The 26,565-nt window shown below is 46.9% G+C and overlaps 1 protein-coding gene across 1 annotated transcript in view; it reads left to right on the forward strand.

Moving 5' to 3' along the window:
- Ablim1 (actin binding LIM protein 1) overlaps positions 1 to 26,565 on the forward strand; it is a 160,963-nt gene that overhangs the window by 111,604 nt on the left and 22,794 nt on the right. The window contains exons 7-14 of the mRNA XM_051200032.1: positions 1,798 to 1,885; positions 4,758 to 4,816; positions 6,467 to 6,550; positions 13,050 to 13,127; positions 13,734 to 13,889; positions 17,287 to 17,322; positions 19,868 to 19,997; positions 22,259 to 22,378. Coding sequence (XP_051055989.1) covers positions 1,798 to 1,885; positions 4,758 to 4,816; positions 6,467 to 6,550; positions 13,050 to 13,127; positions 13,734 to 13,889; positions 17,287 to 17,322; positions 19,868 to 19,997; positions 22,259 to 22,378 — 751 coding nt within the window. The remainder of the gene's footprint in view (positions 1 to 1,797; positions 1,886 to 4,757; positions 4,817 to 6,466; positions 6,551 to 13,049; positions 13,128 to 13,733; positions 13,890 to 17,286; positions 17,323 to 19,867; positions 19,998 to 22,258; positions 22,379 to 26,565) is intronic.

The raw sequence follows: 26,565 nt of genomic DNA on the forward strand, positions 1-26,565 counted from the left end.
ATTCTTTGTGTCCTTAGTTCATTTAGGGCTGTGCATTTTACCACCAATTATAGCAGATTCCTGCCAAGGACTCATTAATCCTTCAGTTCCACGAGTACACAGAGATTATCCAAACTGCCTTGACCCTCTGTGTTGACATTCCTGTCTGGCTTAGAAACCAAGTAACCAAGTGAAGGTCTCTCCTCTTCCTTCTGCTCACACCTGACTTTGTACATGTTAAAGGCACAAGCTTTTTTATAGTCACGCATCTTAACTTCTCTTGCTGCTTGCCACCCTGTCCCACAATCCTCCCCTAAATAAAATTTGGAGTTTTTAAATCAATAAGAAATAGCTAGTAAACTACAAGACCACCAGTTCTGGGGTTTTTCTGGCAGATGCCTTTGAAAAATATCATGTCATAGCTTCTATTTTAAATTCCCCTAGTGGTTTTATTTATTTTTTATCTATGTATTTATGTATTTATTTATTTATTTTCTGGTTGAGCATCGTGAGTAGCCTTCTGTCACCTCTCATTGCTGCTGATAAGGGCCTCTGTAGTTTCTGTAGGAGGATGTGAGACAGGAATCACGCCAAGCCCCTGGCTTCCTGTTGAGGCTTCACACAGGGTTGGGAGCAGGAAGCAGCCAGTTCTCTTTCTTAGCTCTTCTACTGCCCACGGTTAGTTCATAAGAAATGCTTTCACGTGGACTGATAAAAATGATTTGGTCGCAGAGCATATTTAACCATTCTGAGGTGAAGGAAGAACCTTTGTTGAACCATGAGTCCTGTTTTGGTCAAGCTTGCTTTTGGACCATGACACTAATGTGACCTGACACCTGTCCAGAGCATTGTCCCTGTGTCCAGTGACAGGGTTGCCTTGGGAAGTTGACACTTGCTGTGATGACATCTGTCATATTTAGGCATATGAAGTGCTAGAGAATTCTGTAGCACCACCTCAGTAAAATGCTTTCTCTGGGAACTCGTGCAACGAGACCTCGTCAAACGTGGATATAAACAGCACAGAAGAAACCTGAGTTTTAAGACAAAAGCAATAAATGATGTCTTTTAAAAGCATCTCATCTGCCCTTGGCATAAGCTGCATAGATCTGATTATTTCCTGATAACATAGCCAAGAAAGCAAAAGTATGCTAAATTGGATCATTTTCATTTGGGTGTCTGTAGGTGTGTGTTCATACGTGTGTGTGCGTGTGTGTGTTCGTGTATGTGTTCGTGTGTGTGTATGTGTGCGTGTGCACCTGGAGGCTAGAGGTTATCTGCAAGCTCCATCTACTTGGATTTTTGAGACAGATTTTTATCACGTGACCTTGAAGTGTTTGAGTAGGCCAGGCAGTCCGCTGAGCCCAGGGATCCATGCGTCTCCACCTCCTGGGCTTCCTTACCTGGGTTCTTAGGGACTGGACTCAGTTCTTTGGGCCACTTCTTTTAGTGGGTTAACATTACCCTTCTTCAGCCTCCAACATAAGCTTCTACGTTAGTTTTAAGGTGGAACTTTGGGAAGACAGACTGGTCTTCTCCCGGTTTGAGTCGTATGACTGGCAAACCTTCTGGAAAGCCTAGATCAAGAGGGATTCAGAGCCAGAAACCGCAAGAGACAAGACCACTATCCTTCTGGGAATGAACTTCCCCAAGAGTCCCATCCAGGCACAGTGAGGTCGGCTTTACCGTGTAGGACTGATGGGAAGGAGAGTTTGGCCAACCTGACAATTGTTTTTCCTTCCTCAAATCTTCATTTTCTTCTAAGCCCTTGGGAGCCATTTAATGCAGTGCGCATGATGTCTTCTGTTTCTTCTCTTGCAGGCAGGTGACAAGCATTATCATCCCAGCTGCGCACGATGCAGCAGATGCAACCAGATGTTCACAGAAGGGGAAGAAATGTATCTTCAAGGTAAGATGGCTGGACAGCAGAGTGGGCCTGCCCCGCCTGAGAAAGAGCATGTTGCTGCGTTTGTTGAACTGTGTTTCAGGGAAGGAAGGATTTTATTAGCCAAGCGGTTACTAGACAGGAGTGTGCCAGAAGTTACTTCATCAGTTTGTGTTAATCAGCAGAGCCATCAACACACTGGCAGTGAGCCCCAGAGCCTGCTATGGAATGAGCTCATCTACTGCAACAAAGACTCCTGGTCCTGTGGCTGTGAGGGACCAGAGAGGATCAGCTGATGCTCCTCCAACTCTTCCCAGGACTAGGTTTGGGGAAACAAAAGATCAAAAGGAGAGAGAAAGTATTTAGAAGTTTCGAGAAATGTTGCTTTTGTGCCTGCCACTCAGCCTTTTCTCCTCTCTTTGGTGAAGGACTTTTAAAGTCCAAGCCTGCTCTGACATCTGGGCTTTGGAGAATGATGCCACAGCCATTGTTCCAGCAAGAGGACACAGTTCATATGGAAACGGAGGCTGAGAGGGGACACACCCACAGTCTCTGCAGGAGTAAGATCTCTGTGGTAACAAAGAAGCCTTCATTCCCAAGGACCTATAGCATTGTTTTTTTTTTTTTTTTTTTAATTAAAAATAATTTTGAGAAACATCTCTAGTGTAAAACTGATTGATTCTGATATTCCAAAGCTTCTTGGAGAGGCCATAAGCGCAGATCCTGTTCCAGCCAAACAGCACCATGAATGTGAGCATTCTGCTATTTTTAGCTGGAAGAGTCATTAATTAGGCAAGGATTTATCAGTACAATTAGCTCAAGCTGTAAGAGCGATTGCTTGTTCAGCTTGGTAATTACGGGGTCTTGGTTGCCTCGGCATCATGTCTTCATCTCTCTTAACACATAACACTATGTGTGATTTTAATGAGTAGTTTGCTTTCCTCTCTTCGTTTTGTTTTTGTGCGAGAAGGAAAAGTCTCCAGACATATATGTCGAACGTTAAAAGGCAGGCCTGACTACTCTCTCCTCTCAGTAGTTCTCGCGGGTCTAGAAACTGCCAGTTCAATGCCTTTTCTGGTCTAGCCGGATGGCTCTGAAAACTTGTGGTGGTACACACCGCTGAGTGCTGACGACGGCAAGCGACAGGTGCCACATTTGTGGTCTCTAGGGGCTTTGTAGGACACATTTCCCCATGGACTAGTCATACGTCTGCAATGGCTTTGGGCGAGTGTCACTTTGCATTTTTGCAGAAAGCTGGTTAGTTCTGTGTATCTCCAAGCCTGGAGCAGTTACTGCGACATTTCCATGCTCCCAAGTACACGGCAGCCTGTGTCTGCTAGGAGCGGAGAGACACAGGCTGCCTCGTGGCTCTGGATGTTCATTCACGTTGGGTCCAGGCTGCACACAAGTCCAGTCACCTCCCAGACGAGCTGCACTGGGAGCCCCAGTGCTGGTTCTCGGTCTCCTCTGGAGCGAAGCTGTACCACCCACTGCCTGCTCGTGGTGCATCCTTGAGAATTAGCCTCATTTTCCTCAGCATCTGATGCTCTCTCAGGTCGCGTTCCCAGAGGGTCTGACTTTGGAGAACACTGCTGGCATTTTGTGCATCTATCTGGTGCTTCCTTCCTGCTTAGTAGAACCTTCCAGAAAATGGTCCTCCTGGCCTGGGCTGGACCCTTTGGTTCTCCACATCAAGAGATTTCCTGTGCTTTATAGTCAGAGTTTGAGTTAGTGTCGGGGCTGAAGGGACCTGCACGGCCATCTGCTTCTTGTCTGGCTCCGCCCCCTTTTCCTCCTCCTCTTCTTCTTCTGTGTTGCAAAGTAGAAATGACTAATCGACAGGTTGAAGTGTTATTCTGATATAGAATGTGTGTCCTTGTCTTTGATAGTATTTTAGCCCAGCACTGTGGTAGCTTGAAAGTAATGGCCCCCAAAGGGAATGGCACTAATAGGAATTGCGGCCTTGTTGGAGGAAGTGTGTCACTGCTGAGGTTGACTTTGAGGTGTCATATACGCGCAAGCTACCTCCAGTGTCTCAGACCACTTCCTGCTTCCTGTTCAAGGTGTAGAGTTCTCAGCTACCTTATCTTCAGTACCACATCTGCCTGCAGGGTGCCAGGTCCCACCATCATGATAACGGACTGAAACTCTCCGTTGTAAGCCACCCAATTAAATGTTTTCCTTTACAGCATTATAGCAGCTGCCTTGGTCATGGCATCTCCTCGCAGCAATAGAAACCTCGAGACAGAAGTAATGATCATTACCGACTTAATTTGATGGCTTCTACCAGAAGCTGAACTGATTTTGTATATACACAAAGATTGGTGTTGCTCTGTGCCACTGCGGTATACCAGTCACCAATTTCCATCCAGTGATGTCACTGTCTTAACTCTCTGCAAGTGAGCTGTGTTCTTCGGAATTTCAAATGTCTGAGGAAACCCATATGTCGACACAGGATTTACATATCCTCTCCCACAGTCATACATGTGTATGACACCTATTATGTATCTAGTCATACAGAATCATATGGCAGGTGCTGGGGTTTGACGATAAGAACTTTAAGATTTTTAATTCTTTGATGGCTACATCACCATGACAGCTCTTCACAGCCTGAAAATAGGGGATCCTGGAGCCGGAAAGCAAAACAACAGCAGAAACCAAAGTGACCCCCTTAATAGTGAAACATCTCTTATGTTAGACTGCTCTCTAGCAGTTCTGTGGCCTAGCATTGTAACTGATGTAGAGCAAGCTGAGAACTCACCCAGGGTCATAGGTCATGTGGGTGGACCCTACTCTGGGGACAGAGGGGCCTGAGACCCCCCTGGAAAGTGTGTTCAACAGAACTGGGCCGTCTTTTCATGTCTCTTATTTGCGGTGGTCCATTGTGTCTTCCCAGGTTCTACCGTGTGGCATCCCGACTGTAAACAATCCACCAAGGCAGACGAGAAGCTTCGGGTAAGATGGGGCCAGGGAGCTCCGGAGGGCGTCGCCATGTGGCCACTAGTTCCTGGGCATTGGAGAAAATCATTTTTCTTAGGCATTTTTTTTTTCCCTTATAGAAAACCTGAGGTCAAAGGCTACTTGGCCAGGAAAGAGGGTCCCTCCTACTGCAAATGCGTTGTAATTGTTGTGCTTGCGTTGGACTCTGTCAACCGTATCTGACCAGTCAGCACCTTAGGAGAATGTCCAAAGAAATGGTCTCACAGCTAGGGAAAAATGATTCATCAGGCAGCCCAGGAGACCCTCTGGGCTTAGCGCATCATGCACCACGTTAGCCTAGACTCTGTAGCCTCCAGCTACAAAAGGTGCCAGCCAATCAGGGGTAACGCCTTAGGCGAGGGTGCTGCTGACATCAGCCCTGTGCTGTCAAGGCAGCAGCAGAGGGTTTGGTCACCAATGTTGGGATGGTTTTCCTTGCCTCTGACAGACAGCTCTACTTTACCCACACAGCTAATGGCCCCGAAGTCCGTCCATCCAGCAGACAGGCTGAGCTAGAGGAAGCATGGGTGTTTGGGCCACAGGCTACCTCCCCTGAATGTGAGAGCTGCTGCCTGTAGACACTTTTGCCCTAACAATATAAAATTGTAGTCTAATTGGAACTCCTGCCCACAAACCACCCAAGTAGCCCATCATTCCCACCCTCTCTACAGAATAGCTTTTTGTTTTCTAGAGAATCTTTTTTTTTTTTTTTTTTTTTTTTTTTTTAACTTCATCCCTGATAAAGTCTTTGGAAGGAATGATAATGAGGCCAGACCAAATGGAATATGCATATTTTCTCTATAAGGATAGCTGGAGTTTGTAGACCCTCTTCCTAACATGATTAAAAAAACAAAGGGACTCGGACATATCTCAATGGAACTCTCGAGAAAGATCATGCGGAATCTAGTGAACCATTTCACTCATTCTGGCCCAGAGGAGTTTCTTCTTGTTTTGTTCCTTTAGTGAGCTTTCCAGAAAATTCCAGAGCTCTTCTCCATGTTGCCCTCCTTGGGTGGTAGGTCGGCTCTAGCTCCCTGTCTTCTGGAAACACAAAAGTAAGGGATGGGCTTCGTCCAGAGGGTTCTGGCCCAGAGTTGGGGTGCAGGCTGATGCTGGTGAGGCTTAGAGGGGTGTACTTTTTTTTTTGAACAGAGGAATTAATCCTGTGCTCTTTAAGGGTGTGTCTACGCACACATCTTGAGCCAAGATTTCCAGGCCTCTTTCCACATGTCAAATTAGAGCTGTTTCCATAGCAAAATGAAAATGTTTGAAAGCTCTCTGGGCGACCCCAGAGTGAAGCACATTCCTGACATCTAAGAACTCATGGGGCGTTCGTGACAACAGCCTTAGGTTCCCGCTTGAGGCTTCTTATCTTTGTACTGCAAGCACAAGAGTGTCAAAATAAGTCGAAGGGACTGGGGGGGGGGGGGCATAAGGTAGGTAAGTGTACTGCAATGGGAAGACCAGTTAATATGCTTTTTACATGGGCCCGAATTGACCCCTGGAGCGCCCAGTGTCTGTGTCAGCCACTGTTAACTCTTTGCTTTCCTTCGGTCATTTTTTCATCGTAGGGATGAATGGGGCTATTTTGTTATTTATTCTCCCTTCTCTCGTGTTTCATGGCAGCCTCCAAACTTTCCGCGTTCTTCATCTGATTTCTTTTATCCCAAAAGTCTGATTCGTCGCACAGGACGGTCCCCAGCTCTACAGGTTGGCGCTGTGTGGGGGCCCAGGCTTAGAGCAGCTGTGTGGGCCCAGGCCCCTGTTGCTTCCCCTTCACCCCCTACCCCTCCCATGTCCCGCCTCCTGCCGCTTTTGTCCCCTAACTTTCTCAGCTTCTGTAGCAGATAGCAGCTTTTCTTACCCTGTGAGTGTGCGCTCATAGCCTGACTCAGTAGTGGGGTTTTTTTTTGTTTGTTTGTTTTTTGTTTTTGTTTTGTTTTTCCTGATGCATATTTTTCCTTCTGAGCCATGGCTGAACTGATGTTTTGATTAAAGCTGGCTCACAGGAAGCTGCTGTTTGGCCTTGTGTTCCCACAGCTGTTCGCTGGACAAATATTTACCATGCACTCTGTGTAGTGCTGGCTGAAAGGTATATATCCAGCTTTGTAGGGGGAGAAAAGATGGATGGATGATGCAAAAATGGACCCAAAGTGTATCGTAGGACCTGGGTCATATGGACCATGGTCTTGGACACTTCTCAAGGGGACACTTCTTGGAGGGTAGAAGCAGCCTTTGGATTGGAGCACAGATACGATTTAATCGTGGAGATGGGGAGGGATGGGCAGCTAGATGAGCACTTGGAAGCTGGGAGCCAAAGCCAGCAGTTCCTGGGGGCAGGGATAGTTAGAGAATGGGGTAGTGGCAGGGGAGTCAGCCCATCCTGCAGGAGCCAGTCTACCTGGTCTGTGAGAGAGGACCTCAAAAGTTCTTTCATTTTTTGGTTTATTTTTTTGTTTTTTGCTTATTGAGACATGGTCTCACTATGTAGCCCCGGAACTAACTATGAAGACCAGGCTGGCCTTGAACTCACATAGATCAGTCTGTCTCTGCTTCCTGAGTGATGGGATTAAAGGTGTGAGCCCCCCACCACCTAAGCTCTTCCCAGGGAACACTGGCGATGCCCCCAGTCTCTACCTGGGTGAGACAGGAAACTCAGGTTCCTGTGAGTCTGTTAGCTTTCCAGTCTGCCTCCAGTGGGCAGTGAGGGAGACACCAAGGGTACCAGAGAGTGTTAACTGCTCCCGAGACCCTCCTTGGAATGAGGAAGAACATGGCAGGCCCCAAGGCCCACCTCAGGAGCAGGAGGAGACCTGGTGTTACGTCACAGGCCTGACTTCACCTCCTTTGAGTGTCCTGATTCTTCAATGAGAGCTTGTGCTGTGAAACCACAGGCAACTTTTCAGACTCGCCTGGCGTGGGCCAACATGTGGCACATCTCTGCTGTGACCCAGCGCTTTTTGATCTCTGCTCCTCCTCCTCCTTCATCCTGAGCCTTCCAGACCCTCACTAAGGATGGGGCTTCCATCTTTACAAACACCATGTACTTTTGTTAAATGTTCAAAGGATGTTGAAGGTGGAGGGGATCCCTGTAGAGACCAGACCCTAACTTCCATCACCCATGAAGTGAAGGGGGCAGCAGACCAGTTGCCCAAGGCTTGTGAAGGCTACAGACAGCGACACACGCAGACTGGGGCTCTACTCCGGACCTCAGGCCTGCCCTGGCCCATGGCACCTGCCTAGTCACCAGCTTGGTTAGCATAAGATCGATCATCACTGAACTTTAAACCTCAGCCTCGGGGGCAAAGCTCCCAGAGACGGCAGAAGGGAAGTCTGCTGAGAGCTCAGGGGCAGCTGAAGGTTACCCCCCCTGCAGATGGGTCTCTCCTTGGCCGCAAGCTTCATTGAGGAAGGGGGGTATTTGTTTCTAGTTGCAGGGAGGGACTCAGGCCATTTCAGTTAAGAAATTTGGAGCAAGCCAAGTGGTGGTGGCACTTTCAATCCCAGCACTCAGGAGGCAGAGGCAGGTGGATCTCTATCAGTTCGAGGCCAGCCTGGTCTGCAGAGCAAGTTCCAGGACAGCCAGGGCTACACAAAGAAATGCTGTCTCAAAATAAAAAATAAAAATAAGAATAAAAGGAAGGAAGGAAGGATGGAAGGAAGAAAGAAAGAAAGAAATGAAGGAAAGAAAGAGAGAGAGAAAGAAATTTGGAGCAGAGCAATGTGGTTGGAGACCTGTTTTTAATAACATCTCCCTTGCTAGCCATCTGATTCCTATTACTCAGCCATAAATATCAAGAAAGTCAACTTTAGCTCCACTCAGAAAGTTGTAAACAGCTTGGGACCTAGCAGGAAAAGCTTTCTGTTTGTCAAGGTGGCCGCTCACCAGGGTGGATCAGAACCCTGTGAAGTCCCCAGCAGGACAGTGGCTTTGTTCTTCTGAGCCCTCTCATCCCTAGGGCAGTCCTGTGCACTGCTGCCTATGCCCTAAGCCCAGCTTTGTACATGAAGCAGCCTTGGGTGTTAGGCGCCTCTGCTCCTTCCCGCTGGGAGCAGTCAGGACTGTACACCCCAGAAATAAACCCTGGTTCTGCTGCCTGATCAAAGTCACCTTCTAAAAGGAAAGTAATGTTTTAAATTTACATTCAGCGATCGCTCCCTCCATCCCTCTGAATTACTGATAAAAATTAAAGATGAGACCACACTTAAAGGAAACAGGTTCCGGTTGCGTTTATGTGGTGGCGTGAGCAGCGGAGATCTTTGCATGTAGGGGAAATACTGAGCATTGCTGATTTGTGATAGGCCAAGCACAGGACACACCATGGCCACCTGTGTAATAACCTGCTTTCATTCTGAAAAGGCATTCCTGCTACTGTCCATTGAAGGTTAGCGCATGAATGACCGACCTACCAAACAGCATAAAGCTGTTTTCCTTCTGAAACTCGTTCACCTGTTGAACCATAACGATCTTGCCACTCTGTCACATACCAAGCAGATCCCACGTGGGTATTTTTCCAAGGAGCTGATGAGTCAAGGTCTAGAACAAGGAAGTCATGTGGCTTGCTGTCTCTTTAATGGAACCGCAATATCCACTACCTTATTGCGTGTGTTTGCTCTGTTTGGGGACTCCGGCCTCTTTGGTCAGATCGTAGTCACACGGGACACCCACATTGGCTACCTACATCACCAAAGGCTGATGGCATTCCGGCAATGGTCTCTGGTTGGGAGATGTATGTGTCTGGAGCAGTTCTCAGCTGTGGGTCACAGCCCCTTCGGGAGGTGCACATCTCAGATTTTTACATTATGATTCATAACAGTAACAACATTAGTTATGGAGTAGCCACAAAATATTATAGGTGGGGTTAGCAAACACCATGCACAACAGTTCCTGCAAGGGGTTTATGGGGGGGGGGAGTATTGCGGTAAATAAGGATCAGGATAAACAAATAGGCCGAATAGATGTTTATTCAGGGAGAAATAACTTACAACCTAGACAGATGAACACCAGGAAATTCAACCCAATCCTCTCCTGTCCGAGTCACGCCAGAAAGAGAGCGCCTTCCTGGCCCCCTCCGACCTCCTTCCTCAGGTCACCTCCGCCCATGGCTCCACCCCCCAATGGGCGTGGTCAGTGCCACAGAAGGAGACAAAGTGAATATCCCACTACAGGGGAGAAAGAGCAGTAATGTTGCAGTAGGGACATGAGAGAGGCAGACAGAACAGGGAAGAGACAGGACAAGGAAGAGGGGCAGGAGAGGAGTGAGAGGCAAAAGGCAGAGGAAAGGGCCAGAGAAGCAAGACTCATGAGCTGGAGCTGGGCCTGGCAGACACTTTTTAAGGGGTCGCCTGTCGCATAGCTGACCATGGAAGCTGATGGTGGAAGGCAGCTGGTGACGGGTGATGGAACTGCCTTGGGGTAGCTGCCTCGGCAGGCAGAGGCTGGCGGGAACTAACAGCAACATCAGTGAAGGTTGGGAACCACGGTGGGCGCTAGAGGGTCCTCCTTCGCCTCCCCCAGACACAAACGGTTCCCCCAAGGAGCTCAGTTCACCGTTTACTCGTATTTGGTGTGCACCTGATTCTAAACGGATTCCTTCCTCTGCAGCTGTTGTCACCACCTAGTCTGGTGAACTCCAACAAAAGCCCCAGACAGGTACTGTCATCACCAGCCCCGCTCAGCATGAGGTGCACGTGCACCTTATAGTGTAGCTGGCCCGCTAGACACTCCTAAGGTCTTTGATCTGGGTTCCCACTTCCCGTAGTTCCTGTCCTCTGCTCAGAACGGCTTTAGTCTGGTGGTGGCCCCTGCTCCCTTGCACCTGCTGAAGGGCGGGGTGGGGGAGGGGACCATTGCAGAGGGCTCCCCAGCTCCATCGGAAGGGAAGTGGCAGTGTGAACTAGGGTGGAAACATCAGGAGATCTCCTCACTTAGCCTCTCTTCTGCTGCTGCAGCTCCTGACAGCAGGGCAGTAGGGCAAAGGTCTTCTGGGGGTGAGTCAACTGACAGAGAGTCAGAGGCATTTAAAAGACTTATTGGGGACAAAAATAAAAGATGGTTTTTAGGCATGCAGCTACTGTAGTGATGACATGGCATTTTGCTCTCTTTCTCTGTCACTGAAGAGAGCTTGAGGTACACCAGGGAGGCCTCTCTTCATTAAAACCAGGAAACAAACACACAAGCCAACAGCAACTTTCTCAGATCAAAAGAGAGTGCCGGAAAGCGTGCTGAGGAGATAACAGCCAGCCATTGGCTTTGGAAGACGCACAGCACCCAGGAATCCAGGGCTTTGAGGTTGAAGTCAATTTCTTTTGGGTGGCATAATGAAGAACCTGGACCACCGGGAGATGTCTCAAAAACAGTAGCAAGCCTTGTATCCATTATGGAAAAAAAATAGCCTGGAAAATAGGAGTTTTTTTTGAATACCAAGATTATATATTGACTTATATAATCCTAGATGTTTCTAATTGGATGTAAAATTCTGGAGCTAGACGGTAGCATAAACTGTAATCTCAGGTGTTCAGGAAGCTGAGGCAGGAGGATCACAGTGAGTCCACAGGCCAGCCTGGACAACTTAGGCTCCTTCTCAAATATAAGATATAAGTAAGAGGGCTTGGGGGTAGAACACTTGCCTAGCGTGCATGGGGCTGTTAGTTCAATTCCAGAACCAATAAAATAAAATGTAAAAGTTCTTAACATTTGGATGAAAGCTCCAAGCATAATTATTCAGCCTTTAAAAAATAATTTACTTCTTAAAGGAGAATTCTCTACTCTCCATGGGTTGGAACAGTCTACCTAGAAAGCCATTAGGAGCTGTGACAAAAACCTACGGTTCGGAGCAAAGTCTGAGGAGTCGCAAACAGAATCATCCTGGCAGACGGGCCAGTGCAGGGTCACTGCCCTCGGCCATTGGAAGGAAGGGCTGCCCCATGCTGAGGATGAGCCACAGGTAGAAGTCCCAGCTCAGAGTCCTGCAGGGAGGGAGGACACTGAGGGCTCCAGGCAGGAATGTGTCTGCAGATGTGACAAATTGTCTGACACGCTATGACACATGTGAGTCCACGGTCTGAAGCTGCAGCAAATGGTAGACACTGTTCTGAATGCTCACAGGTGAGCAGATTATCCTGTCTAAGGTACAGAACACAGGTGACACTGTCCCTCACCATCTGAGACCAGCTGGCTAAGAGTCCTGGTTTAGGCGGAAGGCGGAAAATATGCCTGGCTCCATGCCTGGAGCTTTATCCCTACCCTCTCAGTCAGCCCAGACACTTGGCTGTTGGGAGTTCTTTCTTCTTGGTTTTTAAGTAGAAAAGTTGAAGCTCAAAGTTTTGTTTTTTATTTTTGTTTTGTTTTTAAAGAAAAACAAAACAAAAAGTCATGCCATCAGCACTTAAGGAGTGACTTAAAGCCAGGCAGTGGTGGCGCACGCTCTGATCCCAGTAGTCAGGAGGCAGAGACTGTTAACTAGAGGGTAGGCACAATGTCAGGAAATCAACCAACATCTCACTGTGGATTTATTCATGAGGGAAAAATTAGGATCGACTGTGAGAAACATCAGCAAGGGAGCCATCTGTGGACTGAGGAAGAGGTCCGGGGTGGGGGTGGGGGGCTCTGAGGAGGTGAAGAAGAGCCAACCAAGGGAAATAGTGGCAAGAGTCACCCTCACAGCCAGCAGAGCAGGTAGGAAGAAAGCCATGTCGCGTGCACACAAGGCTTGTTCTGTGGGAGAGGGTTAGGTTATGAGTGAAGTCATGGAAGAAGGCACCACGGGGATCCCCAGGTCCCCGTGGTAAATCGTCCCTATTGGCAAAGGCAGCATGTTGACAAGGAACCAGGTTCTTCAAAGGTCTCTCTTGAGATTAACCCTTTAGTGCCAAGTGACTCTCAGGAAGGCAGAGGTGAGAGCAGGAAGCCCTTGTTGGGGCAAGGGTGTGCATTGCCGTGGTTCTGGGGAGCAGAGCTGGTGGCTGGAGCTGGGCAGAGTGGGCAGCTCCGTGGGCAGCTTCATGATATGCTCCAAGTTCTTTAAAGGACGAGGAAGAGGAAGGACCAAGAAAGCTCCATGGCATTAGTTTCCAGGGCGTGTCCTTCAAGTGTGTCCTGTGCCTCCCACGCCACCCGCGCAGGGCTCTCCTTATTAGCTGGTTGAGTTTCCCCGGAAGCTTGAATGCCTGGGCCCGTCTGATTGGCCGCCTGCTGTTTCTTTTGTAGCCCACCAGGACCTCCTCGGAAAGTATTTATTCCAGACCAGGCTCCAGCATCCCTGGCTCACCAGGCCACACCATCTATGTAAGTATCACGCCCAGAAGAGACGTTATGGGAGCAGGTGAGTTTGGATTGGAAGGGCGGGAGATGGAGTCCCAGAAGGGAAGCTGATCCATAGAGGTCGCTGATCCTGTTAGAAGACCCCGATTTCTCTTGGTCATTCCGGCACCTGAGTCAGGCTTCCTTCCATAATTAAATCTATGGTCATCTTATCGAGAGGTTAACTGAAAGTAAGTGCAATCTCGTGGGGTAGGGCTAAAAGGATTGTTGCACCTAACGTGCGCGTAGATATTCGAGGATTAACCGCACATCTCATGATGCTGCTTCGAGTGGTCTCAAAGGTGCTTACATTTTTAGCTTATCTAATGAGTAGTTACTTGTATTTATCAACCTTCAAGGATCCGTTGACCATCTGTTTGAGATTCTTTTCTCTCTGTGTGTAATAAAATTAGGAAACTGCTCTGAAGGTTGGCATTTCTCTCTCCACTGAATTCTACACACACTCTTAAGCCTCCAATGGGTGGTGTGTTTTAAAGGACACATTTTGAACGAGGCGTAAAGAGCACTGAGGATAATTCCTCGACAAGCTGAAATACAGGATTAATTTTTCTCTCGGTTTAACTCTGCCAGGCAAAAGTAGACAATGAAATACTGGATTACAAGGACTTAGCAGCCATCCCCAAGGTCAAGGCAATTTATGATATTGAGCGTCCAGACCTCATTACCTACGAGCCATTCTACACTTCAGGTTATGAGGACAAGCAGGAGAGACAGAGCCTTGGAGAGGTAATGGATCCCCAGGGGCTGCAAACCACTGGGCCCCTTCGATTTATTCTAGTATTCCCTTTATGTTTATTGTCATCATTGCAGCTGGAACAGACTAATAGAAGCATGGCTTCCCACAGCATGGCACTCATGTAGCTCCCCTGTTTTATTTATTATGTTAATGGGAACCATCTGTAGCCTGATTGGACTCCAGAGAGCTATTACCAAGTAGTGGGCTCAACTCAACTCTTCAGCCAAGGTTAAACCAGAGTGTAGTCTGTAGCCTGCCACCGTGCTTCTGGATTAACACATGATGAACAAAAGGCCCGAGGTACAGGCATCAGCCTATCCTTTGGAGCAGTAGGCAGGGGATCAGGTAAAATCCTATCTCAATACCGCTCTCCAACAGGCATGGGAAGGTGGTGAATCGATTGAATTTAATCCCAGTTATTTCTATTGTGGCTTTTATTCTAGAGCTTGGACTGCTTTAAGACTCCCAGGCAGGCAAGTAGGGTCATGAATTTTCACATAGCGCCACCTGGTGGGTCACCTGTCATACTGCATCTGTAGCCAGTGATTGGCCTGAGCTCTTATCGACCATTGGATCTCAGAATCTCACCAAGTCCATGATCAGAGAAGCTTCCTGAACAAAGTATATTAAGGCCAGCCCTCAAGTTGCTGGTCAAGTTCAAAGCATACACCCAAGAGGAAATTGATACTTAAAAAAAATAGTGTTAAAGGTGAATGTGTATTCTATATATATACACACTTGCCTGCCACTCTTGGGGGTGGTGTGTATGTGTGTTGTTGTTGTTTTGTGTTGTATTTTACCATTAACTCCCTCTGGAGCAGCAAATATCAAGCAGAAATTTGGCTTTGAAACAAAGTTTGGGGCATTTAAAACCTGGCTGCATGTGAGACCTCCTAACTTAGAACGTTGGCAGGTTTTCCATAAGGAGAGAGGTCTTTAGATCAGACCAATACAACATCAGACAAAGATGCTCAGCATCCCTCCAGTTCTCACGATCCACTCTGTTATGTGCTCACCTACAGTGGTGGCTGTGTCTTTCTTTGTACATAGAGGATGCCTCTATGTGACAGAGATCAGATACATTAATGTGAAAGTTACCTTTAGATGCATGGGTCTCACCACTGAATAAACATTGCAATCTATTCTGTTATTTATTCCATTAGTTGTTGTTATTGTTTTGTAAATCCATGCATTATTTTAAAGACCCAGAAGGGTGGGGAGGCGCTTGCCACAAAATGTGAGGACTGAGTTTGATCCTCAGACCACATGTAGAAGTGTTGTTTGGCAGCATGTGCCTGTTATCCCGGCTGGGAGGTGCAGACGGGGTCCCTGGGGTCTGCTGTCTGGCAGTGTGAACTGGCGTGAGTCTGCAAGTCCAGTGAGGGAACTTTTACAAAAAATAAAGCAATTGAAGGAGGTGTTTGGCATTGACCTCTGGCCTACACACACACACACACACACACACACACACACACACACACACACTCAAAGTGAACTTAAAATCTGCTGTAGTTTTAGCACTTTTCTAAGATACCTGAGTTGAGCTTGGGTGAATCAAGGAGCCCACCGCTGGCAAGCTCATGCCTGACTTCTGCAGGCACGACAAGGCCATCCTTACCCAACAAAGCTTTGAGCTCTGGAGATCAGATACAGATCCTGAAGAAGCTTGGTGAATAAGATAGCCCGTCAGCTTGCTAATAAAATGGGGAAAGGAATACATCCTAAAAGCAAGAAGCCCTCTACCCCACCTTTGCTCAGGCTGAGCCCTCTGAAATGCTGTTTATAGTTCTAGTTGAAGGTCTGTATTTCAGTTGTAAAAATTCCATTCACTCCAAAAAATAATCCTCTAGTCCCTGATAGTACCCACCCTTGTTACCAGGAACACACAGTTGTAAGGAGAGTCAAGCAGGGGCAGTCTGCAAAGACACAGACTTACAGTGAAAGTGTTTAGGAAGTTACTTCAGTGAAGGAAAGTGTGAACGGGGATCACAGGAGGTGAGAAGGAGGGTGTGAACGGGGATCACAGGAGGTGAGAAGGAGAGTGTGAACGGGATCACAGGAGGTGAGAAGGAAAGTGTGAACGGGGATCACAATAGGTGAGAAGGAGAGTGTGAACGGGGATCACAGGAGATGAGAAGGAGAGTGTGAACGGGGATCACAGGAGGTGAGAAGGAGGGTGTGAACGGGATCACAGGAGGTGAGAAGGAGGGTGTGAACGGGGATCACAGGAGGTGAGAAGGAGAGTGTGAACGGGATCACAGGAGGTGAGAAGGAGGGTGTGAACGGGATCACAGGAGGTGAGAAGGAGAGTGTGAACGGGGATCACAGGAGGTGAGAAGGATAGTGTGAACGGGATCACAGGAGGTGAGAAGGAGAGTGTGAACGGGGATCACAGGAGGTGAGAAGGAGGGTGTGAACGGGATCACAGGAGGTGAGAAGGAGAGTGTGAACGGGGATCACAGGAGGTGAGAAGGATAGTGTGAACGGGATCACAGGAGGTGAGAAGGAGAGTGTGAACGGGATCACAGGAGGTGAGAAGGAGAGTGTGAACGGGATCACAGGAAGTGAGAAGGAGAGTGTGAACGGGGATCACAGGAGGTGAGAAGGAGGGTGTGAACGGGATCACAGGAGGTGAGAAGGAGGGTGTGAACAGGATCACAGGAGGTGAGAAGAAGGGTGTGAACAGGATCACAGGAGGTGAGAAGGAGGGTGTGAATGGGGATCACAGGAAGTAAGCAGGTGAACATGAACAGGGATCACAGGAGGTGTGAGGTGAGTTTGAGCCCAGACCTCACTGGAGCTAAGTGAATTCTGCAGCTGTCTAGAAAGTTCTGGTGGCAGAGGAGACGCCAATCAGAGATCCTGGGGTGACAGCACTTCACCTATCAACCCAAAATTATAGGTGCTGGAGGATGTGTGATGTGAGGGGTCATCACATGCTGACCCAACTGTTTTACTGCAATTGCTATGGTTTGAATTAGTTAAAAGCCATATCAACAAAATCCTAACTTTCCTTGGCTGTCCTAACATGAAGAAATATCACAAAACACAATTAAATACGTAAGGAAAATAGTCAAAACTAGTTTCACAACATATTAACACCATGGTCCTTGGGTAGAAACGTTCTTGTGTCTCCTGGGACTTGGCTGGAGTTTCCCATCAGCTCTGCTGTGCACTTTATACCCACAGCAGATGCTGTCCTGTGTTTGGAGTGATGGGTTTTTTGTTTTGTTTTGGTTTGGTTTTGGTTTGTTTTGATTTTCAGGACAGGGTTTCTCTGTGGCTTTGGAGGCTGTCCTGGAACTAGCTCTAGCTTGCTTCATGATGAGTAACTCTATCAAAGCTGTTAGGAAGGTGTTGACTTTAACTTTTCTTTTGTTCTTCTAGTCTCCAAGGACTTTGTCTCCTACTCCATCAGCAGAAGTAAGTATCATTTTGGCCATATTTATGGGTGGAGCTGGGAGTGGCTTGGACCTTGTCTACACTTGAAGTTTTGAAAAAGTGCATATGTCCTCAAGGACAGCAGAGTTGATTATGATGGTTCTTAAAGATTACTTTACACACGAGCCAGGACCAGACGACAGCAGCACACTTTTAAGGGGAACACTTTTAAGGTAGTGACAGTGGCCTCATGCTGACCCTAGCCTGCACCACTGCCTGCGGCAACTGAAGCCATTGTCCAGTGTGGGTCTCTTCGTCCCTGTCTGCACTTAAGGCTCCAACGTAATAGAAAGCCTGAGGAGACCGGAGGTTACAACACAATCTCTAAGCACTGCCTGAGTCACTTCTTCTGGACTGATCTAAAGCCAGGCAGCTTGGTGGATGGATCATTGTCCTTTTTTCTTTTTTTAAGTGGTCTTACTGAGCTCAGACTGGCCTGCGTTCACTGTGGTGGAGGAGGATCTTGAGGTTTTTTTTTTTTTTTTTTTTTTTTTTTTGTCTGTTTGTTTGTTTTTGTTTTCCAAGGCAGGGTTTCACTCTGTAGCCCTGACTGTCCAGGAACCCACTCTGTAGATCAGGCTGGCCTGTAACTCACAGAGATCTGCCTGCCTCTGCCTCCCAAGCACTGAAATTAAAGGCGATCGCCACCACTGGTGGGCAAGAATGTTGAATTTCTAATCTTCCTGACTCCATCTCCTGGATGCTGGATTGCAGGCATGGACAACACTTCTTTTATGTGGTGCTGGGGATCAAACCCAGGACCTCATGCATGCTAGACAAGCTCTCTACCAGCTGAGCCACACAGCAGCCTTGCTGGATACTTTCCTCTTTTTAATCAAACGTGACTGATCACAGTCCGGGTGCTCTGTCCTCTGAGACGGTGGAAAGCACATGGCATTTTCATGTTTGTGACTGAATGCTGTAGATAGTGTACCCCAAAGTCACACACACACACACACACACTGGAAATTTACAGCTTTCCTAAAGTGCTTGAGTTTGACCAGCTTCACATTGGACATCATCCTCTGGGAGGTTCGGTTGTTATTTTGTTGCAGCCAACTAGGCCACACCCCAGTCAAGCTCACAGGGCCAGGCTTACTGAAGTGTTAAAAGTCTTGGTTATTCTGATGCTCTTTCAAATTCTTACTGTGTTGTGCCAAGCAGAAAGTTCCTGGGGCAACAAATCCCTGAAGTGGGTAACACTGTGTATGCTCTCCCAGGCCATTTGTTTATATGTTTGTTTGTTTGGTTTTGCTGGGTTTTTGGTTTTGTTTTGTTTGTTTATCTCTGTGCAGATAGGGTTTTTGTTTTTGTTTTGTGTCTGTTGCCTGATAGAGCCTTCCCTGAGCCTGGGCATAGGCAATTCCCCTGGAGCACTATTATGTTCGATGAAAGTGATGTGCCCTAACTTCTTTACTGTTCTCCAGCTCACTGAGCACATAATACAAAGGTCTGCTCTTCTGGTGTTATAAGGAGCACAGTTACTTCCTTAGTCTGGTTCCCAGGCTGAGAAGTGTTATGATCTCAGGTGTCATCTTGTTCTTCAGGAACATGAACTTCAGATGTCCCCAGAGCAGTCTTAGACACTGTGTGGCTTAGAGGCCAGACAAAAGCTTAGCGTCGGGGTTGGTTCTGAAGTGCACTCTGCACATACCTACCACACGCCAGCCCATGGGTCCCTGACTGCTGGGACCCTTATTTCACATTCACCGAGGGGGTTGGTAATGCCACAGGGTCCGCTAATCTTCACCGTTTGCAGATGTTTGGAGTAGTTTTCTGGTTTCTGTGATAAAATGCCCAAGAAAAGCAGTGTAAGGAAGGGAGTCTGAGGGAGAGGGGAAGGGAGGGAGGGAGGGGAAAGGGCAGGCTGATTTTATTTGAGGATATAGTTCATCAAGTTGGGGACCTCATGGCTACAGGAGAATGAGGCAGCTGGTCACATGGCAGCCTCAGGAAGCAGAGAGAGATTAATGCGGGTGCCTGGACTCATTCCTATTCAGTCAAAGACCTCTGCCCATGGAATAGTGACAACTATATGGGGAGCAGGGAACGGGGGACAGGGGGCTTCTCAATTAAATCTCCCTAGAAACACTCTCATAGACACACCCAGAGACGTGTTTCCCATGACGATTCTAAATTCTGTCAAGATGACGGCGAAGACAAACCATCATGGCATCTGATAAAGGGACACCCGGGGAGGAGGCATCTGGGCATCTGGGGAGGGGAGACACCTTGTAAACCCTAAAACCTCAGTACCAACCTGATTGTGGGAACTGTTCTTTTCCTAGCGCTCGAGTACTGCTGGCATATGTAGATTTTATAACTTCAGTTTTAATGACTGTGAGCAAAACACATTAGCATGGAATACCCGTGCCCACGAATATTTACTGACTATAACCCTGAAAGGCAAACACAGACACTTAGAGAAGCAATTCCCCGGTGTCCTCTGTGGACTGGGTTTTACCTAGAAATACCCAATAGTCGTGGAAAGGTGTTTTGTCTCACACTTTCTCAAACTTCGTTGCAGGGTTACCAGGATGTTCGGGATCGGATGATCCACAGGTCTACCAGCCAGGGCTCCATCAGCTCCCCTGTGTACAGCCGTCACAGTTACACTCCAACCACGTCTCGCTCACCGCAGCATTTCCACCGACCTGGTAAGGCTACCCTTCCCAGGATCTGTTACTTATTAAATGTGTATCTATGTGAATCTCTTTTCATGCCACTGGTAGCATATATTAAACACACACACACACACACACACACGGAAGAAAAAAAACTGACTTCAATATTTCTACCTCTTTCAAAGAACAAAATAAAAACTTGTGTCCATCTTTATTTTGAATTATATCTTTGAAAAAAAACAGTCATTCTATCGGTGTGTTCACTGGGAGTTATTAAAATTACCTTTTGATATTGACCTGCTGAGAACAAAGGATATTTGTAAAGAATTGGTGAAAATCTCATCCCTACGAAACTTAAAAGAAATATCTCTGAAAAAACTTTTTTTATGTTTTTTTATTTTATCTACATCATCTAAAGCTCAATGTTAGCCATTTCTTGGAAAGTTTAAAGCCCTCCCCCAGACATACAATGCCATGGTGAGTGCATGGTCAAGCCCTTTTCAGAGCAAGGCAGGAATCCCATCAGGTACTTTAAGTTCCACTCTAACTGTAAGAGTTGAAATCAAACTTGGAAAACCTGAAAGCCTCGGGATGGAGTGGCCATCCTGTGGCAGCAGATGGTGGGTTCTGATATTCAGGGGTTAGGCTCTGTGGCTGCAAGTGGAAGTCTCGTGTGTGGAGTAGAAGAATGGAAGTCCCAGCAGTGATCCAGGGTTCTCTAAGAGTCATGGAGAGGCTTCTAAGAGAGCTAGATACTATGTATCTAGAGGACTCCTGGGCTGAGAGCTTGTGATACTATGTATCTAGAGGACTCCTCTGCTGAGAACTTGTGATACTATGTATCTAGAGGACTCCTCTGCTGAGAGCTTGTGAGGACTCGTACTCAAGCTTCTTACTGCTGACAGGCTAATGAGAATGTTTAATGCTAACTTTTAGATAAAATATACAAGAATTAAAACCAATAAGAATGATCAGAATGGAGAAAAGCTGTAATCTTCTCTTCAAGGTCTTAGATATAACTCACCCAGAGGACTGAACTATTGGATCTTTCATTATAGATCAGTTTCTTAGACAAGGCTGGTCTGGTGTTGTGGCTCTGTTAATGCATGCCTACCATGTGTGAGGCCCTGAGTTCAATTCAGCACCACACACACACACACACACACACACACAGAGAGAGAGAGAGAGAGAGAGAGAGAGAGAGAGAGACTTAAACATATTTTTTTTAGTATTTATTAAGTTATGTTAAGTGATGTTTTCAGGATATTCCTTTTTGGTATATAACTATAGTCATTTTATTTGTACCTGGCCATGAGATTTTATTTAATCTTTTGGTAATTTGAAATCACTTTGGTGCTACTCTCTATATATCATGCTGAGACCACTAAGCTCTGCCCTGACATTGTCAGAGCAGCATGCAGGGAAATTGTCCTTTGAAAGCATCTTGAATAGCCAGGGAAAAGGCACTGAGCACAGTTGTTGCTTTAAAAGCTCCTGTCCATGTTTAACATGACGAAGCTTTACCTCTTTAGTCATGGTTTTGATGTTACAGCCTCCAGAACATTCTCTGCCTCCTGTCCCAATAGCACATGCAAGACACCAAGCGTTCAGCCTTCAAAATGTTTTTGGTGCCTAGAAGTGAAACCAGTAACATATCTGTATGTCTGTGGCGTGACCACGTATCCACCCTGTGCATTCTGGATGCCAGATGCTGTTTGAATTCCCTGAGTCTAGGTTGAGTTGCCAGCATCCTGTGTAACTCTGCCATCCAGCTAATGCAGCAGGGACTTCCTCACATTTAAGGAATGTGAAATCAAATGCGATTTCCAGCAGGATAAGCCTGCAGCTTAGAAAGCAAAACAAAACATGGCCCTTACATATCAGTTCGTCTCTTCAAGATCGTTGAAATAATTGCTGCGTGTTTACGAGGGTTTCTGGAGGCCATTTTGTTGAATGCACTTTAAAAGCGGCTGTCGAGTCTATGTGGCCTCCTCTGTCATAGCAGTGTGTAGTTGGCACCATCATGCCGGTGTCCCAGAGACCGTGTTTGACAAGCCATTTATTCTCAGAGGTTGACTCTGTGTCCACCTGTGCCAGTCGGCAGTCTGCCTTTGCCTAGCCCTCCACAGGTGCCTTCCCAACCCTCAGCCCTTCCCCCCTTTCAGACCCCTGATTAACCAACCCTCTCCATTCCCTCCCCACCCTGGGCCCCTGCCCTGCTCCTGTGTTAATTTCTTCCTTCTTTTCTGTTTCCACCTTGCTCTGCCCTGGTTGGTTGATTCCCTGCTGCACAGAGCTCTTGTCCCCTGGTGTGCATAGGTGGTCCCCCCAGCGCACCAGCAGCTTCAGCTCCACCCACAGTGACTCCCGTCCCAACCCCCCCTTCAGGCACCACTTCCTCCCCCATGTCAAAGGTAAGGAGGCAGGGCACCTGGCCTGCACAGCGGAGATTTATTAGCACCCGCAAGGCTAATAAGATGTATCTCCAAGAGTTAGAGCCACTGAGCTTCTGACTCATCAGCATGCCTGCCCATGTCCTTGACTGCCCCTAACTGCGGCCTTAGAACTGGCATGGCATCTTGCATCCAAAGAGATGCATTGTTTCCAAGAGCTCTGTACAAAGCAATGGAGGTGTGTGTCTAGGAATTAAGATCTATCTCCTACCACTTAGAAAAATATATTATTATTTTGTCTTTGTATGCATCGGTGGCAAAATATAATATATACCAGGGTGTTTTCTTGGGTTCCATTTGTGATATGTTTCTGCAAAACACAACAGTATTGAGGAACAGATAGCAAAAAGTTGTCCTGGTGGTGATAAGCCATTGAACTACTTGAACATGTTTGGATGGAGTAGCCTCCTCCCTCCCCCGCCCCCCAAGCAACTGAGTACTTAGCTTTTGAGTTGTCCTAAGTAATTCCTGTGGTAGATGGGACAGGCTCTGCCTCCTTTTCTCCATCCCCTGCCTGGCATTTCTCCTTCTATCCTCTTTGTGTCCTTCTGGGTGTCTGCTTCCTTGTTGCATATGGTTCTGTAGAATCCTTTGCCCAGGGCTTTCCACTGGGAGGAACTAAGCGCCTGTGGCAAAGGCCACTATTTAAGTGAAGGATCTTCAGAGGGATGCTATCTTGTGTTGCCTTGATTTGAACCACATAAGCCAACAAAGATAGTTAAGGAGGAGACAAGGGCAGGGTTGCTGTGGATCTGAAAGTGGGTCCTGGCGCTCACAGCACCCAAGTAGCCGGGTAGCTGAGTTGGTTGTCAGTCTTCCCGGGCTTTTGTAACTTACTTGAACTCCTGAACAATGGAGATGTGCTAGGAATTGGGTGTGCAGTTAACCTCACACATTTGCTACCTAAACATCGTCCATACTTTGGCAAACAACACAGCCAGGGTCCCTGAAAGATGGCTCAGTGGTTAGGCCCATTTTCTGCTCTTGCAGTGGACCTAGATTAAGGTGCCCAGTGCCTACATGGCAGCTCACAACCAGTTCTAGGGAGTTTGCTGCCCTCTTCTGGTATCTCCAGGTACCATGTGCACATGGTACACATACATGTAGACAAACACTCATGCGTGTAAAAATAAGTTGTTGTTGTTTTTAAAGAAAGTAATATGACTGACATGTGATGGAGATAGATATCATTTACCACAGCAAAAATTTTTGGGTAGGCACAACACATTCCGGAAGTCTTGACTAGCTATTTAAAACCATTACTGATAATTAATATGGGGCTGTTTTTATATCTGAGTGTCAAGGTTATATTTTTAGAGTTTTTATGTAAAGAAATTATGGAGGAAAACGCTTCAGCTATGTATTTTAATGAGAGCTACTGGTTTTCATTTTTTGACCCATTAAAGTATAAACTGCTTTGTCTGATTATAATGTATCTGATCTTTCAGAGATGTAATTTTTGTCAAACAGGCCCTTTAAAATTGCCCAACATGTGTACAAATAACAGAACACATTGGGGCATATCAGAGACACACCCTGGGTTGGGGCATTGCCACAGGGAGCCTGTGGACACTGGCAGCTTAGCTTTGAATAGCTGTGTGACTTTGAATTGCTCCCTTGTCCTTTTGAACATTGTCTCATTGTCTCAGGACAAGGGCTCTCTCCTAGCTCACTGGGTGTGTGAGGTGAGATTTCCTAGTGTCAGAATGTAGCTACCAGCATGATGTTATCTCAGCACTCCTGTGTAGCTCAGGCTAGCTCCTCACTTTCTATGGAGAAGCAAATGACCTTGAACCCTGATCCTTCTACCTCTCCTAGGTACAAGGATTGGAAGTGTGGGCCCCAAACCATTTTATGTGGAGTTGGGGATCAAACCCAGGGCCCGTGTACACTAGGCCAACAACCTAGACTGAGGGGCTGTGTACCCTAGGCCAGCATTCTACAGACTGATCTACACCCATTTCCTATTGTATCATTCCACTTAGTCTTCAGAGCATCCCTGTGATGGAGGCCCAGTGGGGAGAGCTAAAAGCTGGGGTCCTGATGAAGTAATTGACCAAAAGCTTACAACCAGGAAGAGGCAGAACCTGGGCCAGACTGCAGGCCTCTCATATCCAGAGGGATTTTTTTTCCAGATTAGTACACTCACTTTGGGATACCATGCAATCTAAGAGTTAGAGCAAAATTTTATTTTCTACTTCTTTTTTGCCAGAAATTACCTTTTTGTTGTTTGTTTTTGTTTGTTTATTTGTTTTGTTTTGTTTTGTTTTTTGTTGTTGTTGGGCTTTTTGTTTGTTTGTTTTGTTTTTGAGACAGGGTTTCTATGTGTAGCCCTGGCTGTCCTAGAACTTGCTCTGTAGACCAGGCTGGCCTTGAACTCACAGAGATCTGCCTGCCTCTGCCTCCCAAGTGCTGGGATTGAAGAAAACATTGCATTCTTATTGAGGTGAATACAAAGACTCATTTCAGTGACTTAAATACCAAAGTTACTAAAATTTTGATTTCCAATAGAAACATCGAACAGTGACAGAAATTGTAGAGGTTCTGTGAGTCTTAATGACCTTGTCAAAAATGCAAAGTGTGTTTTCTGTTTGAGTCTGAATGGACACCCAAGTATCATGGGTTTAAATTATGAAAAGCTCTAAGTCAAGAAGAGTTGGTATGACCTTGACTTCATCCTTAAATGTATTTAATGCTCTCTCTCATTTCATTAGATACATGCTTGTTTTTGTTTATATGGAATCATCTATATAATTCACATATAACTTTACTGTCAGTTTTTAGATTGGATGAGCTTTTTAACCAAGCTAAAAAGTAAATCGTGGAATATGTGTTCCAGGATGCAGCGTTAAAGCCTAAGGGTGTGAATGGCTAACACAGACTCTCCCAGAAACTCCTTATTTTCAGTTATTCTTCATTTTGTTGGTTTTTGTTTCTTTTGTGTTTGTTTTTGTTTTTTTCAAGATAGGGTCTCCTGGCTGTCCTGGAACTAATGCTGTAGACCAGGCTGGCCTTGAACTCACATAGATCCACCTGCCTCTGCTTCCTGAGTGCTGGGATTAAAGGCATGTGCCACCATGCCGTTTAAAGCATGTTTCCATTTACACAGGAAGCCTTTACAGCCTTCTGGGACTTCAGAATGGGGGAACTTGACTACATCACAGATGTCTTTCAAATGGGACATTGTGTTTCTTGCATTTAATTTTTGTTTCCTTTTTTGAGTCAGAGTCTCACTCGGTAGCCCAAGCTGGCCTGGAGCCCATTATGTAGCCCAGGCTTGCCTTAGCTTCCTCAGGGCTGGGGTTACAGGCAATAAGCTGCCACGCCTGGCTTTGTGTTATTTTTGATCTTGGCACTTAGCTGGCTACCATGGTGGTTTCTGTTCTAATGAGGACCTGTCAAGGAACATGACTCAGAGAAAGATGTCCATCCCAGGCACACGTAGCTAGAAACAGAAGAGCCCTTGTCACTCTGGCAGCCAGCGGAGCCCAGCCTTCTGTTGGTCCAGTCTACTAGCTGCTCCTCCTTGTGATGCCCAGACCCCCGGGGTTCGCTGTAAGGTATAGAGCTGGCAGGCTCCTCACAGGCTGCCTCTGTCTCACTGGCTTCCCATCCGTCTTCTGTAAGGAGGGCCGTATGCCCTGAAAGGTCCTCATTTTCATGTTTTCCAACCTTGCAGCTTCTTGCTGCATTAAAAAGCCCCAGCTGGGCCATTCAGAGAGCATCATGCCTGGAGATTTGCGTAAACCCAGGATTTACTGAATTTCTTCTCTCCCTTCCCCTTTGAAAACCTCTTAGACCCCACCTCCACGTCTGAAGGTAAAAATAAGGTTGTGAGCAGGAAGGCTACATGGGTCAAAGCCCTTTGAAAGGAATTTTTCTTGTTATGCCATAGATAGTGCATCCACGAGATACACACACACACACACACACACACACACACACACACACACACACACACACATTTCCTGGAAATAATCCGATCATTCCTGAGGTTTTAGCTGAGAACTGGCCATCTTGAAACCCTGTGGCAGAATTCCAGAGGCTGCCAACACTGAGCTCCACCCTCATAGACAGGTGCAGTTTGCAATCCGAGCCGGCACCCTGAGTGAGAGCCAGGCAGCGCTACAGCTCACTCTCCAGCACCA

Source organism: Phodopus roborovskii, unplaced genomic scaffold (genome assembly GCF_943737965.1).
Source record: "Phodopus roborovskii unplaced genomic scaffold, PHOROB, whole genome shotgun sequence".
In the NCBI taxonomy this organism is placed as follows: Eukaryota; Metazoa; Chordata; class Mammalia; order Rodentia; family Cricetidae; genus Phodopus; species Phodopus roborovskii.